We start from the raw sequence: 17,240 nt of genomic DNA on the forward strand, positions 1-17,240 counted from the left end.
CAATTCTAACGGAAATCTGGCTTAACGAACACTCAACCCTGATTCTAAAGTTGCTCACACCACCTGGCTATTTCATCATTAGACCGTGCAGACCAGGGTGAATAGGGGCCGGGCTAATTATTATCCACAAAAAAGAAATCCAGCTTAACACCCTAGAGACCACAAACTACTTGACCTTTGAATACCTCAGAGTCAAACTTATAACTAAAGGCTCCACTCCTACCAAACTCCACACCATCTATCATCCCCCTAGGGATCGCGCACTTCACCCAAAGAACTAACTGACCTAATTACACAGTGCTTCCTAACTGACACCAATGATGTGTTCTTAGTGGACTTCAGCCTGCACTGGAGTGAGACAGAAGACGCCAAAGTCTGCAACCTAATAAACCTTCTTGAAATCAAGAACCTCAAGCAATTCCGCAACAAACAGACCCACACGACTCTACACTAGATGTGATAATCACTAGAAGTCTCCCGTTGATCCATCATGCCAGCCTGCTCTGACCACAATCTAATATTGTTCACTCTCAAGGCTCACCTCATATCCTAACCAGCCCCTTTGAATAAAACCATGCACTGGGCTGGGACATCAAACAAATCCCACTAAAGGAGCAGTAAACCAGGATCAGTGCCCAATTACATTCGCAATCTCCTTCACACTGTACATGATCTCACTGCCCAATTTAGCTCTGTGATGACTGATGTGGCCCTCCAAGTGCCTCCGCTCTAACTAAAGCGATCTAGAAAAATCCAGTCTAGATCCTGATTCAACCGAGACCTGAACAACAAGAGGAGGCAACTAGGACAGGCCAAAAGGCTTTGGAAACGGAACCCATCACCAGTACACCTCTGACTCCTAAGATCCAAGTGGCTCTCCTACAAAAAAAACACATCTTTGAGGAAAAGCCACTTTGTTTTGCAACCAACTTGACGATGTGAAGTACACACCAAGGGGGTTCTTCAAGATAATTTAATAACAAACTACCATTACCTTCCTGCATCAAGCAGCAGCCACCAACGAATGCTGTGAAGAAATAGCCAACCTTCTCACTAACAAAGTTGCAAAAATTGAACGATCTCTTATCCATGACACAAATCTGACATCCCAGCCTGCCTACTCCTCTGACAAACCGGTCTACATGGATACTACCCCCCCCCCAGAGACTTAACTATAGGCCTGAGTGACACAAGAAAAACTGTCCTGCATCAGAAAGACAATGCTAAGTGGACAGAGTTCAAACCCATGACGGAAGGAGACATCTTCAAGATAATCTTAAACTTGAAGCCCACATCCCACATTGCGGATCTCCTTCCCTCCACCCTAGTACAGAACCTCAACCGTATCATCTGCCCATTTTGGACTTAAATCATCAACGCCTCTCTCTCATCAGGCCGTGTTCGGACTCCCTCCAACTAGGCCAAGTCACACCCATTCTCAAAAAAGACAGGAGCTGACCCTAATAATCTCAATAACCTCCAACCTATAACCAACCTCCCTCTCTAGCCAAAACGATGGAGAAGTGTTTCCTACCTCAGCTCAACCAACACAAAGAGGAATTCAACCTCCACAACACATTATTGTCAGGATTGAGGAAAAGCTGTCAAGCAGAAACTGCTATGCTCAATATATCAGATGACATTCACAGATTCTTGGACAAAGGCAACACCTGCCTCCTAATCCTACTTGACTTATCAGAAGCAATTGATAAGTTATTCATACAGCTTTACTTGAAACACTCAAGAGCCGCACAGGCATCAATTGCACAGTCCTAAGCAATGTTCCCTCTAATTTTTTTCCACTGTGTGCGACAGTGTGCGGTCTCTGTGCGCTGCAGCCAAGGATACGTGCGCCAAGAAATTGACCATTCACGCGCGCGCAGCGCATAACTAGCCAAGATCTTTGGCATTAGCCTCTCCATACCACTAAAGCAAAAAAGGGATATCATTGCTCCATGCAATAGGGCATCAAGGCAGTTTTGTGACCTGGTTGCACACCCCAAGGACATGACCGGTTAGGGGAGCACGTATATTGCTCTAAAAGGCTTATTTAGGCTTAAAGTGATAAAGCATATAAACTACCACAAAGTATAGGAATGGTGGAACATTTGAGAACAACACATTTTCTACTGTTCTGAAGCATTTCCTAGCTCATTAACCATTAATTTCCAAGACAAATATCACTTGCTCGCTTGTATGCTAAAGTACGACAAATGATGTTTAAAACACTCCCCGCGGCATTTAAACGCTGTTTTCATTGACTTCAATCCAGATTCAAATATGAGCATTATCTGCCTTAGGGGAGCACGTATATCGCTCTAAAAGGCTTATTTAAGCTTAGAAAGTGATAAAGCATATAAACTACCACAAAGTATAGGAATGGTGGAACATTTGATAACAGCACAACGTGCGCGCTTGCCAAAGGGGCCTGCGCGATGGGGGAAGGAAAGGTGCGCACGTGCGCGCCTTACAGGGAACATTGGTCCTAAGATGGTTTGCATCCTATCTGCAACATCACTCTCAACAAATAAAAATCAACAGTTGTCTCTCTAAGCCTTCACTGGTCCCACATGGTGTACCCCAAGGCTCAAACCTCTCCCCAGCCCTATTTAATCTCATCATGGAACGCCTCAGTTATTTTCAACCAAGTAGGGGTCAAATATCACCTTTATGTTGACGACACACAATTCTACTACAAAATAAAATCACCCAGTGACATCTGCCACCTAAATGCCTCACTAATTAAGATACAAACTAATCTGAACCCCAACAAGACTGAACTACTACTACTACTACTCTCCTTAAAAAAAAAATATATACATACCTTTACCTATCCAAGAATTGCTCAAGAATATGGATGCTCTAAACTCTTCTCTTTCACTTTCTAACTCCATAAAGTCCTTGTCCACCCTGGACAAAAGTGTCAGTGAAGGAGAACATCAACAACTCATCCAAAGGACCGCTCTACACACTAAAACATCTAAAAAAAAATCTAACCGTTTGTACCCTCTGATGATCTTAAGATGGTAGTGCAATCACTTGTTCTCTTGAAACTTGACTACAGCAATGCTATCCTCACTCTAACTCCAAAAAGTCACCTTGCACCCCTAACAGCAGTTCCAAAGGCAGCTGCCAGGTTCCTCACAGGAATTAAATGGTTTGATCACATCTCACCTGTCATAAATAGACTAAGTTGGCTTCCCATTAAAGGAAGATGCATATTCAGGGTCGCTTGTATCAACCACAAAGTCCTTCACACAAAAAAGCCCAAATACCTAGAAACCAAACTATCAAGAGCAGGAAGAGTCCAGGCACTTAGAAGCTCCAAGTCTGTTCTTTTCTTACCACCTAACCTTGAAGAAATCATCCCAGGTTCGTTTACTCTCAGGAAATACCCACAGGATTTGGAACTCACTCCCTAAGTATCTCCGCTGCAACCCCTCTTTTTCTTGCTTCACATCGGACCTCAAATACCTCTTGCTTTACAACTACTTCAGCTTGCGCACAAGCTGAACTACATTTCCCAATTGATCAAGCCCACCTTGATAAGGTCCATTGAAACAGTCTCCTGACTCTCTAATCTGTAACCAACGCCATAACCTTAATAATGTATTGTTATATACCTTTCTTGACTCTTCTGACCACCTTAATGCTGTTTTTTTTTTTTCTTCTTTGACTGTTAGTGAGTGTTGCAAATCCCCACATGTACTTCTAGTAATCTTATGCGCCCATTACATTTAAAGCGCTAGCTAGACCTTCTGGTCTAGCTAGCGCTATATAAAACTAAAAAATAAATAAGTTAAGTGGTGTAGAGGTAGTACAGCTAGGATGTTGGAGAGAACCCTTTTTGACATGAGCTCCCACTTTTTGCCTGGTTTCTGATGTGGCTTTGACTGTTAGTGTACTGTGTCCAGCTAAACAGGTCCCAAGTGCCAAATCACTTTTCCCAAAACTGCACAGTTGTTTTGCACAGTTGGCAAACTCTTTAGCTACCACTGTATGCCCCTAATAAATGGTACCCCCGGTACCTACGCCCTGGGGTGCTAAGGAAGGTCTCTGAGGCTACAGCACCAATTGTGCCACCCTCAGGCACCCCTCACTTAACCCACACAGTGCTGCCATTGCAGATTGCATGTGTCGATGCAGGCTAAATTGAAAATACAACTTGTCACTCACCCCAGTGCCTGGCCCTCTATCACTGCATGTGTCAGGTGTAAGTCACCCCTAAATCTGGGTTCATCCAGGCACATGTGAGGGCATATACGCATGAGCAGATAACGCCCCTGCTGTTTGTCGATTCTGAGACATAGAAAGTGCACAGATAAGCCATTTTAAATGCATGTGCTGAACACTGGTCATTACGAGTTCCCCAACTACATGATGGATTCTCTTAATCCTGGAGTGTTTGGTATCAAACACCTCAGAATAATAAACCCTCACTGACCCCAGTGACGGATTATTAATAAATGCACACAGCGGGCATCTTAGACGTGTGCCCCCTGAAAACCTACCCAGCTACTGGTGTGTTCACTGACTGGTACAAACCAGTGCTGCCACCGTAGACCGAGTTCTGGCCCCCTGAGGTGAGGGCCAACACTCTAGGAGGCCCAGAACAAAGGCTTGCTCCGGGCAGAGGTGATAACACCTCATCCACAGCAGGATGGACATTCCAGGGCAGAGAGCTTCAGAGGCCTTGCCACCTTTGAAATGCTACCAAGATCTCTCCAGATGTCTGAGATGACCGATCCTCCTGCCCTGAACCCACTTTTGGCAGTAGCACAGGCAGGAAAATTAGTTAAAGTGGGAGGAGTGCTCACTTCATGCCAGTCCCAACCCTAAGGCGGATGAGCTGAAGTGGACTCTACTTTTCAAATTTCTTCATCTTGCTTAGATGGAATTAGGCAACTAGGGTTAGGTTTCTGCCCACTTTCCAGTGGAAGTGGTCATAAGAAGGTTGTAGTCACCCTAGAGGTAGTCAGCCCATTGGCTACCGTCATGCACTCCCTGTAACGCCCCTAAATTGAGTATTTAGGTGGCACCCGAGCCCTAGAACTCAGATCCTTACTAGAAGAAGGACAAAGAAGAGTTGAACCCACAGAAGAAAATGAAGAAGCAGCTAACCCGATACCAGCCCTGCTGGCTTGCCTGATAACCTAATCGGACTCTGCACAAAAAGATATGTACTGCAGCTTCCATTTCAAGAAAACCAGGAAGCCTGCCTGCCTGGCTTTTAAAAAGATTCAGACTCCAGTGAGCAGTGGACCTGCTCAGCAACAAAGTATCCAGCATGGACTCTGCAGCCTGGAAACCTGACACCCGAAGTGACATCTGCACTCGACGACATTGGCTGAGTGAGAAGCCTACCAACGGGGCCAGTAGGGCTCCCCAGCTGTCCTGAACCTGAGTCCACCAGAGTGCCACCCCTCCTGAACTCAGCCAAGTCGCCTACAGTCCCCACATGCAGGACCTCCTCTCCCCCTGCCTGGGGGTGAGAGAAAACCCGACACCTACAGCAACCACTACATCCAGGACCCCAACTGTGGTGGGTCATCGGTGCCAACAACGTTTCCCGGCTCTTGAGAGCTGGAATCCACCCTGCGTCCACCCATGCTGGACTCCCACACAACGCCTGCAGCCTCAACTCTCAGAACCCCCTGACAGTGAGTGCTCCAGGACAAGAAAACCCAACACCAAAAGACACCCCTGCATCCTTCACCACTGGGCACAGAAGAAGAGGACCAAAGGTGCATCTACGTCCCCGAGCACCCCACTTCTACTACCTATCTGTTTGTTGTCCCCGACTGGCTTTTGAGCCAGAGCCTGCAGCCTGCTTGTCACAGGGTCAATCTCCCATAGGAAACAATTGGTTATCCAACACTTTACTGCAACTCTGCACCCGGCCACCCCAGTGCTCTCCCGTGTGACCTGTTGGTGTGGTTCTGATCAGTGCCCAGTACTTACCTTAACTTCCTGAGTTTGGCTTTGTAAGTTGTTGTTTACCCTGTATTTGCTGAACATTGTTTTTCCTCCATAGGAAAACATTGAGAGCACTTTGAAAATTGCACAGTTTATTTTTGAAACTACAAAGTATTTATGCTTGAAAGTTTCATTTACCTGATTACGTAGTTCTTGGGTTTGAAACAGATGTAAAAAGAATTGTTATTTTTCTAAATTGGTCTCGAATTTATTCTTTGTGTGTGTGACTCATGTATTGCCTAAGTGAGTACAACAAATGCTTAGCACTACCCTCTAATAAGCCCGTTTGCCCACACTACCACAAATAGAGCATTAGTCCTATATACTTTTGCCTCTGCAGTACCAATTGGGGATCCACTGGATTCTCTGCACAGTGCACTTCATTTTAGTTCACTATATAGAGAGCCACCTTCCTACATGGGGCAATTGCATCCTTGAAGAAATTGTTATTTTTTGGGGTGCCATCTGCACATCTTTACACTCCACATCCTCCAGCCCGACCGTTCCCACATCCCTCTCACTTCTGTTTGAGTGATAGGAACACTTCCGGCACATTGTTCACCAGTGTACAGTGTATATATATGTATAAGAGACACTGCACCTTTACTGATGTGACCAATAAGGAGTCTGGGTTACAGGTGACTGTAATCAGGTTGTACAATGGGGGCCCGGATGTGATATGACGGAGCATTCTGGAGTTGTAAATACTTATGAAACTGCATGTTAGATAATGAGAGTTGTTGCTGAAGCTCGTAGAAGAATTGCAATTGATCCCCCTCCCACACGTCACCTAGAGTGGCAAGCCCTATTATGTCCCAGCATCTGAAGCTGTCAAGGCGACCAGTGTGTTATAATCACTGCCCCTTCCACGGTGGGGTAAATCGTGTAAGCATCTTGTCCCATCCCATAAAGCAGGAAGCCACATGCCATACCTTGATGACTGTCGCAGTCATCACTGGGTAGTGTTGTACCATAGAGCAGACCGAGGACGGCGTCCAGGCCCAGGTATGAGAGCTCCAAGCGCTGTGCAGGGTCGTCCCACCCTCCAGTCAGCCAGTCGTTTATTACAATTACCTAGGAGCATAGCCTAACCTCAGTCATATCCAATCTGACACTTTGAAAGTGCGTAGTGGCACATACATTTTAAAACCACAAAGATCGACCTTGCAATTTACTTTCCCGGGCTTGTTGGTTGTTTAGAAAAGCCATGTACACTGTAATTCTCCTCCTTACTTTTTCCTTGGTTTTTGCTTTATTTAATTTGCTTAACTTCTTGTTGTAAGCACATATAAATTCATTGAGGTACAAACATATATACAGTCAGCAAGACATTTACAGCAAGTCAGTGGGTGAAAAGACGAGATGGAATTCTCTGTTTGCTCATTGACGAAGCACGTCACTTGGTGGAAGGAACAGCCAGTTGCCTCCCCAACCTGGTATGCATGGAGGCCTTACAATGTTAAATCATACCTGTACGTGAACTGGCTTCTAGCAGGGCTAGAAAAGTCCCTTAGTACAAGCAGCAGTGGCAGTTTTCACTGGAATTAATAATTTCAATGTTGCTTCTAAAGAAAGTATCTGCATTTGCTTGACAAATACGCCTGTCATGTTCTGATTTAATAAGCATGCTTTCCAGCCTACCGAGGAAACCAGGAAATTGACAGTCTCCTGTGACCGATTGTGAAGGGCATCTTTTGTTTAGAGACATGTGGTGCTTAATACTTTAGCAGGAAACAGTCACCCTGTTTATTAATGTTAGTTTTACAGTTGTGAAGAATATGCTCTTATATAATGCATTTTACAATAATATGATTATTTAAATCCAATTCAGTGTTAATTCAGTTGTCCTTTGCATTTTCTTTATCGTCCAGGCACAATGCTGAACAGGAAAGGGCAGTTGAGAAAGTTCGAGGTACCGAGTCAGAAAGTCAGCCTGAGTCCTCGAGTGAGGTTCGACAGGCAGCCGCAGACAGCTCGCATAAAGGGTGTAGAATGTTAAAAGACTTGTACAGTTGGTTGCGATTATCTAGGTATACATATTTTTGCAAAATATTGTTCGAAAACAGTTGTAGTAGTACACTGAGCTGATTTGGAAATCCAGGGTGTCTATTTCAAATTAACATGTACTCTAGAAAGCTTGTGCTGTCTTCATATTTTCTCCTCTGGTTGCTGTTCAGCCTCATAAAAAAAAAAAATCAAAGATGCACCGTACTAAGCCACAACTTCTGCCAGGAGTAGTTGGTACCAAGCAAGGCAACAGATACAAGGCATTGGTTTGTTTTGAGTAATGAACACACTAACATAGGTGTCTGCTTGCCCCTATGTCCCTTTTAGGACTCCAGTATGCCCAAATTATGTATGGAAGTGACCAGCTTAGACTGCGCAAAATAATAGTTGATTCATGAAATAACTTTATTATATAACTAAGATAAAATAGACCAATGCGTCATGCATTCCCATTTGAATCATGATTGGAAATCATTAGAAATGCTTCTGATGGATAATTGTAACTGCAGATTCCTCACCGTTGGGAAACCACAAGGCATCCAGACTGGATCTGAAAACATTTCACACAGCAGTGCACCCACACCCAGCTAGTGGCACCACCCGGGTGCATGTTGACTTTATGTCCGGAAGTGACGAATGGAGTCGCACAGAACAGTTCCTTTCTTTACTCATCTTAAAATGTGGATCCAGAGCTCTGCACCACATTGTTCTCATCGGTTGACAAGACATTCTTCCAAAATTCTCAACAAGTGTGCAGTGGATAAATGGCGCCTCCAAACGCTACACTATGTTTAGCCTTGCAGGACTGTTGTCTGATAAGGGTCTGTGACAGACCTGCACAAGGTAAGTGCTTGGGTAGGGACAAAACTCTAAGTCTTGTGAAAAATTCTCCCTCACAAACTCGAAGGTGATCTAGTTGAGGGATAAATGAATTAAAAACCATTTTCATGGTTGGATAATTAAAGAACTGTCTCTGTGAGATGTAAAACGTGAAAGGCCTGCTAAATCGGTAAAAATATAAGAGACTTAATTCTCAGAAATGACCACTGCATCAACATCATTCAGGTAATAACATGTGGAACAACAAATGTATACATCTTGGAATGTAAATATGGCTTGAAATATGTAGGAAGTACCACTTGTCTGCTAAAAAGACGAATTCTTGAACACATAAGAGCAATAGTAAACAAAGATCCAGCATATGCAATAGCCAAACATCTAATATGATGTCATGAACAAGAAAATTGGGGAGCAATCATAAATTATGGGAGAGAACATATAAAAATAGAAAGAGGTAGAGATAAAGCAAGAGTTCTGTGACAGCTAGTCTGGACATTTTGTTTATTGCTGTGGTGCTAATTCACACAAAAGATTAAAGTAATACACATTTGAATACAATAAACCAAAATATGGTGCAAACGTGTTCTGGTTACAAATATGTTCTGTTCGCAAACTGCAGCGACCAACCCTTGTAGACCAGGGTGTGGGGTGATCTTTGAAAATTAAGATGCAATATGTGACATAAATTGTGGCAAATGAGCAACACCAGTCACACTTCTTCTTCAGCCTGGAATTCAGGGGGGTTCTCCCCAGAGAACATTTTGAAACAAACCTTGGCAGAGCAAAGAAATCTTGCCTTTTTTTTCCTTATATCTTTGCAATGGCACGAACGCACAAAAGACAGCTGCTGTGCCCCCCGATTCTTCCCCCACCCCTCCCCCCCCCTAAAAAACAGAAAAAAGTTTGAAAATGTTTGCATCTGGACAAAAGTGTATAATGTGGTAGTAGAGAAGACATTACAGGATGTGGGAAAAACAGAATGTAGACTGGGGAGCAGTGGAGAAGCTTGAAATAGAAAGGGCGATTTGATGGGAGGGGAAAGAGCCCTGGTTGGGGAATTCAAGGGTGAGCTTGAAATGTGGGGACAAGGGAACAACACTAAGTATGTTGTTGGGGTCGCAGGTATTTGAATGGGGAAACAGCACACAAGAGGGAGAGAGCAAGAAAACATATACCGTCATCGAATGCTTCAAAACGTAGTTTCCTGAAGGTGATCAGTAGCTTTTTAGTACAGTCAGTAAGAGGTCTGTCATATACAAACAGCTGTCTGTAGGTGAGACGTACAAATTGTCAAATAGCGTTTTTTTAAACAATTTTAATTTGTATTTTCTTAAAATCTATTGTATCTGAAAGGGCACATATGAAAATATTCCAGTACTTTCATTGCCATCTGAAGTCTCTCCAGAGGGGCCTGAGCTCTCAGTCTAAATGTCCTAATAGCGCATGTGGGCCAGTAATTGAGGATGAAGATCTGCAGCTGTATGCTGCCCTTTATTAGAATGAAAGAGTAAACTTGTGTGCTGTGCTGACTCTGAACGCTCAGGCAAAACCTCTTGGAATACCACCATCAGGTTAAAAAAAAAAAAAGTATAAACCCTTTGACTGGATTTCTTCTAAACTCCTGAACCATTCTTAGGCGATACATCTTCTGCTGTTCACCTAAAACTTCTGAAAGCTGGAGCAGGGAGGTCCACAAACTCCTCCCTTAACCCCATGCTCTTCACTGGGTATGTTCAGCTGCTAGCTAAATTATTTGCACCTTTGGTGAATCCTATGTGCTATCCTTGGATGATAAACAAATTATTTTCAGTCTGTGACTCTTCAGGTAACATGTCTTACGTTTCAGGATTTCCTTAGATCAGTCATCAGTTAGGTGAAGAACACCTTCCTCAAAATTGATGCAGACAAAACAGAAATATTCCTTCTGGGTAAGGAGACCTCCTCTTGGGCCTCCGATTGCAGGCCCACCTGCGAGTACTGTGACTGAAGTCAGAAACCTGAACTTCTATCTTGACCAGAACATCACACTTCCACTCAAGTTAATAGATTCTTGGTCACTTGTTTCTGTCAATTATGTCTTTTATTGAAAAACTTGTCCATTTTTATCTGATATGTCCAGGAGCATAATAGTCCAAGCGCCAGTTTTTTTTTTTTCTTCAAAAGTGTACTACTGAAATGCACTTTATCTGTGACTTCCTCTCAGATTGCTTTCTCGTCTTCAAGACATTAAAGATGTTGTGGTCTGCCATATCGTCAGCCTGCGGTAGGACTCCTACATCTCTTCTTTTAGGGTCTGTATTGGCTTTGTATTTCTGAACACATTTATTTTGAAACTTTGTTTGGCTCACTGTGCGATTCACATCACAGGCCCCATCTATCTATTCACTACACTGACCCTCTACAAACATCTAATAACTCTTAGATCCACTCTTTAACTATCAGTCCCTTGGGTACAGCATTAAAGAGAGGGTGGCTGCTCTTTCTCCGACCTGGCACCCAAGCACTGGAATTCTGATGGATACTTGTAACTGCAGATTGCTCATCTTTAGAAGCCAACCTGGATCTGGAATATTTTTCACTGTAGCCCCTGCACGCCATTGGGTGGCATTGTAAGGCTCTGCATTGACCCTGCTTCTTCCCGTAACCGCTTTCTGTAGGGTTTTTTGGGGCAAAGAAATTTAAGGCAGTGCAGAAAAAGACAATGCGTATGGTCCTTGGCATTAAAATCTACATTCTATTGGTCAAGGCGCGGCCTCTTGAATTACTGAGGGCTAATGCCAGCATGGCCAAGGCTGCTATCACTGTGTAAGTCTGTGGTGTTCCTGTTATTTACTTCTGCCAGCCTGCAATGTGTTCTTCAGTGAGCACATTCACAAAGCGCTACTGCCTTGACAGCCAGGTCTCATGGGAAGGGCATTTTGCCCGTTCAGTCCTGCATGACTTTTTGGTCTGAGTCCACTCCAAAGACCCTCCACCGTGGGAGGTTCTCCTTTGCTATTAACTCCAACGGTGAGGAAAATACAGTTAGAAGGGTTAATCAGAACAAGTTACTTACCTTAGGGAACTCACTCTTTCTGGTTGATACTATCTCACCGCAAATTCCGCAGTGCCATCTGACCTCCCCATTCTGTGGGTTGGTCTTTTTTTAGCCAACTAAAAATGTCCCAAATTAGAGGCCTGCACATTGGTACTTTTAATTGTTTAGTGCATTGCATCCGATGTCACAGAAAGAGTCCAGCAAGAATCTGTGCGCATGCATGGTTCAACTCTGTCACTTCTGGGACCGAACAAAGTCAACATGAGGCCACACGGCACCACCGAGTGGCACTTGAAAGCACTTCTGTGAAAACCTCTGGATTCAGCCTGTTGCCTGGTGGATATCTTATGATGAGGAATGTGTGGTTAGATAGAGTAGCCATCAGAAAGAGCAGTACGAAAAGTAAGCAACTTGTTCTTCACTCACAACTTCTGTGGCCTTAGTATACCAGTGTAATTAATCCTGTTATTTATGGATACCCCTTACTTGCCCATACTGATGTATTAACCTTTAAGTAAAGTATTAAGTAAAATATACCTATATGCTGTGTGAGGAATCTGCCTTCGTTAACAAATGTTTTTTTCAACAGGCGGATTCAGGACCAGGACCAGCAGTGGCAGGACAGAGTGCAGCAAGAAGAGGAGACTGTGCGCCAAAAAAGGCTTCAGGATGAGGAAAAGCAAAAACGGCAAGATTTCTCCAAGAAAGAAAATGAGGGCACGATGAAACCAGAACCAAAACTGCCAAAATATGAAAAAATTAACAAGATTTTTCAGCATCCACCAGAGCCAGTAAAGCATGGCGGGCAGATACACTGGTTAAATGCAGGTATGTGATGGGGCATATTATATTATCAATTGTGCAAATCCACTTATGTACCCTTCCACTTAAGAAGTCCAAGAACGGAATGCAGCAAATATCAGTTTATGGCTGCAAAACAACTTTAAATCGTATTTGTTGTGATACAAAGGTATGATAAAGGAGATTTGGATGGGTCTTCATATTCATAGCCTCATATATGGGCACACGGTCTTTCTCTGGTTGTTCATAATCAAACAAATGGCTTTCCCTTGCAAATCTGAGAGATGAGCCATGGGTGCATAGTTAACTTAACAGTACGTTTTCTAGCTCTGCTCATACACAGTCAAGCTGCTAACACCTGACAGGGTTTGTATTTCCTTCTCAACCGGCAATTGTCCTGCAGATGTATGTCTTTACAATGCATATAATACTACACATTGACCTATAAAACTCATGGCATTACATTGTGAACCTTTACCAGGAATATTTGTGATTGTACAAACATGTGTATGCTCATATATGTTCTTATGGGTTTGTCAATAAACACATATGTATATATTGTTTTAATTTTGGGGGGTAATACCCCCCATATATGTTTATACCCATTTTTTGTTTAGGGTCAATGTTTCATCTTCCCCCTTTTTGCTTTTGTTCCTTTCCTCCCTTTAACTGTACCCACCCCAAAACCTTAAAATTACCCTTATGTCCATTTAACTGTACCCACCCCAAACCCTACATTTACCCTTAGCTTGCTTTACCTCTATCTACCCATAAACCCCAAAATCATCCTTACCTCTCTTTACCTCTACTCATACGTAAACCCTGAAATTACCCTTACCTCTATCCACACCTTAACCCTAAAATCAAACTTACCTCCCTTTATCTCTAACCATCTGACAGTAAGATGCTAGTACTTGAGCCACAGCAAACAAGAGATAAAGAATGAGTCTCATTGCAACCAAACGTACACTAAAGAACAACAGTTGAATACATTATGGGTCAACTACCTAGTCCATCCGGTGTGGAGGTCACTATTGCTTCAACATTGCATGTACTACCCCATTAAATCAACAATAATTTAAATGTACGAGTCATTTGTAGACAAGTGTTGTATGCTGTGGTTGCAGTAAGAAACAACCACACCACTGGGAGTTAAGTGTGACTATCAGGGTAAGGTACATTGGAAGCACTGCTCATAAGTGATTATGAGTTTGATTGGTACTGCAAGCAAGACTCTCATGTGACCCTTGGTGTGGTGTCTTTGCATGTAAGCAGAGGGGCAGGAGGCTGTGTTTTAGCATTGACAAGTGTTCATAGAGCTGTGAGATGTCTCTGGGTTATCTACAATGGAGAAGCATCAGTGTTCCACAGTGGAGACGGAGAGTATTTTGCAAAGCTGCAAGCAAGAGCAGAGCTAATAATCAAGCAGTTCTCAATCTTTCGCATCTCTCTGCCCTCGTCAAGGGCCAATCTGCAGCCCTTGACTAACAATGTAATAGTTCTATGGTTATTGAAACTTATCTCAAGTACAATATTGTTAGCTTCACTTTCCTTTTGAAGTAGAGTATACTAGACAACACATGTGCTGTGTTGTGAGGCATATTGTGGCTTCCCAAGAACATAGAGGGGCTTGGAGACTGCCCATTGCTTATCATTGTTTGGCTTTCCTCGTCACTTATTTGCCTCCCTCTTATTCGTGTCTCAGCTTGTCAGTCTTGTGTTTGTCCCTCTGATGGAGAATTGACTCTGTACTGTCTCTTTGATTATATGGCATTGCTGATTCAACTGCTTGCTTTTCAATCACTATTTTTTTTTCCTTTGTGTGAAGCACTCCATTAGTCTTCCTTGTGTGCATATCTCCCCCTGCACTCTGTTCTTTGTTGCTTAACTGTTCGCCCCAAACTCTTCTCTCTTGTGCTTGTCTTTGTGCTTCTGCCCATTGCTTACCCGCACCTGCACCCTCCATGTTGCTTTTTCCCAACCAAGTGTTTTTGCTCCTGCTCTCCCTCTGTTGCTTTTGCTCGCCTCCATCCCCCGCCCACAAATACTTCCATGTCCCCTCAAGTTTTTTTCGCCGTTCACCCTTCATTCTGCCTCATGTTACTTTGCCCCTTTTTTGCTTCGCCTTTCCCCCACCCTCTCTGTGTTGATTTGCCTTCCTCCCCACAAAGCTAAAAGTATCACATCTAAAGAGAATGAAGATGTACTCAATGTTATTTAATAGTCATTATGCATGTTAATGAGCAGGCAGACAATAAGCAGCCCATCCTAACATGGAATGTGAATGGAATGGTAAATAAAGTGAAGTGAGGCCTGGTGACTGTCTATATTTGCCGATTAAAGCCAGATGTGGTCCTCCTACAGGAGACACATTTAAGAGGTATCCAGTGTCACTTCTTGGCTCATTGAGCAAACACCATGGTAGTGCATGCAGGATTCACACTGAGGTCCAGGAGAGTAGCAGCCCTAGTCTGAAAATCTCCCCCATTCCACATCCATAGAAAATGGTTGGATTCACAAGGGACATATGCTGCTGTCCAAGGGCTATTGGGGGGGCAGATTTTTACCATAATAAGTGTCTACGCCGATCCCCTCATTTCCCCCCTTTAGGCTTTAACAAGCCACACTACACAAACTAACTGTAATCCTGCTAGACTCCGAGTCCTCATTACATATCATTGGGGGTGACTTTAATGACGTGATGGCCCCAGGAGATGGATAGATCAGGGACTTATCCAAACATACCTCAAGTTATACCTCTAGTTACATTTGTGAATACACTGGGGCTCACGGATCTTTGGCGATATTCACATCCACGCAACAGAGGGTAGTCCTTTTTTTTTTTATAAACATCTTTATTGATTTTATTGTTGCGACAACGTAACATGTCACATCTATGCCATTGTTATAACACAATTGCAATATTCTAGAGCAAAACTTCAACAAACCATTCCCTTAACACATTGCACACTCCAAGGAGTTCAACATTTAGCTGTCAATGTTCTAATCTAAGAGTCTATTCATTTAGGCGTCACAAAACACCTCCATTTACCCCACACTTTATTATACTTGGCTGGGCACCTCTGCCTCTCATAGCCCAGCTTCTCTTGCTGGACGCATCAGTCCACCCCGTCTCCACCGGGTAGTGTAGGGGCTTTATCGGATCTCCAGTGGGCAGCAGTATCATGCTTCACTATCAGGAACGCCGTCCCCAGGAAGGTGTAGTCAGCCCTGTTGTTCCCCACTCCCTTAAGGACACCCAACAGGATTGGCAATGGGGCCATCTCCACCTTACGGTCAACACACTGGAGGGTTCAGTGGTCACTCCCGCCAGTAATCCTCTATGTATGGGCAAGCCCACACCATGTGGTAAAAATCTGCATTAGGTTGTGAGCAGTGAGGGCCGGCAGAGTGGGCCTGAAGACTCTCCCTCTGCATTCTATCCGAGGTAAGGTATGCAGTGTGTAAATAGTACGTTTGTACCAAATTGAGGCAGGAGGCTATGGTTTGGTTCCTCAGGGCCATCGAGGCATCACGCCAATCCTCCTCCTCAATCTGCCCAGCCAACCCTCCCATTGCTCTGAGACTTGTGAGCAGCCCAATCATGTTAATGATCAGGGTACAATATATTTGGGACACCCTGTCCTTGCCCAGACGACCCATCAGAACCTTTGCCTCCACTGGTCTAAACTCAAGGAGGACTGTGACAGTCTGGATGTTGACCCCCAAGGCATGTTGAAGTTGCAGGTATTTGTGAAATTGAGTATTTGAGAGAAAATACTGTTGTTGCGACTCCTGAAAGGATAACATATGAGAGCTCCCCCAGAAATGCCTATGGTATCCTATGTGTGAAACCCCTCTAGAGCAGAGACCTCTCAGAGCCATGTTGCCCGCCACAGGGGGTGTCTGCTAGGTGAGGTTTGCCCACCAGCCCGTTTCACGTTGGGCCGCTCTCCACCCCGCAAACACCATCCTCGTCACTTCAGAAACCTCTTTGATAAGAGTGGCGCCATATAACAGCTATAGGAGCTTAGGAAAACCCAATGTCAGGAGTTCAAATTGGTACGCCGGGTCTGACCATCTGCCTCCCAACCAGTCAAGTACCAGTAGTTGTGTGGCTAGATAATAAAGGTATAAATTGGACATCCTAAGTCCACCCTCATAGATGTCGCATTGGCAGATGTGAAATGCAATACAGTGGCGGGAGCTGTACCACAGAAATTGCATTGCCACTGAGTCCATCTTTCTGAACCATCGTTTGGAGAGCTGATAGGGGAAGTTCTGGAGAAGGTATCGAAAGCGGGCAGTAAAATCATCTTATACAGGGCTATTCTCCCCAGAACAAGAGGAAGGGTTTGCCATCTCTTAAGGTGTTCCCAAATCTTCTGGGTGAGTGGCGTAATGTTGGGAGACCACGTCAGCTTAGCTAGCAAGGCAATGGTGATACCCAGCTACCGAAAGCTACTGTGCTGAATTGGGATATTGTCTTGCCAATCATAGCAGTCCCTTGCGGGGTGTAACATAACCAGCACAGATTTGGCAGAGTTCAGAGTCAGGCTCAAGGCTTCCGAGAATAGAG

The 17,240-nt window shown here is 44.0% G+C and overlaps 1 protein-coding gene across 3 annotated transcripts in view; it reads left to right on the forward strand.

Moving 5' to 3' along the window:
* The window catches only part of ITSN1 (intersectin 1), a 1,130,286-nt gene that overhangs the window by 553,355 nt on the left and 559,691 nt on the right, over positions 1-17,240 (forward strand). For all 3 annotated transcript variants that reach the window (XM_069202488.1, XM_069202489.1, XM_069202490.1), the window contains exon 19: positions 12,450-12,688. In XM_069202488.1, coding sequence (XP_069058589.1) covers positions 12,450-12,688 — 239 coding nt within the window. The remainder of the gene's footprint in view (positions 1-12,449; positions 12,689-17,240) is intronic.

The sequence above is a fragment of the Pleurodeles waltl genome, chromosome 8, assembly GCF_031143425.1.
Source record: "Pleurodeles waltl isolate 20211129_DDA chromosome 8, aPleWal1.hap1.20221129, whole genome shotgun sequence".
Lineage (NCBI taxonomy): Eukaryota > Metazoa > Chordata > Amphibia > Caudata > Salamandridae > Pleurodeles > Pleurodeles waltl.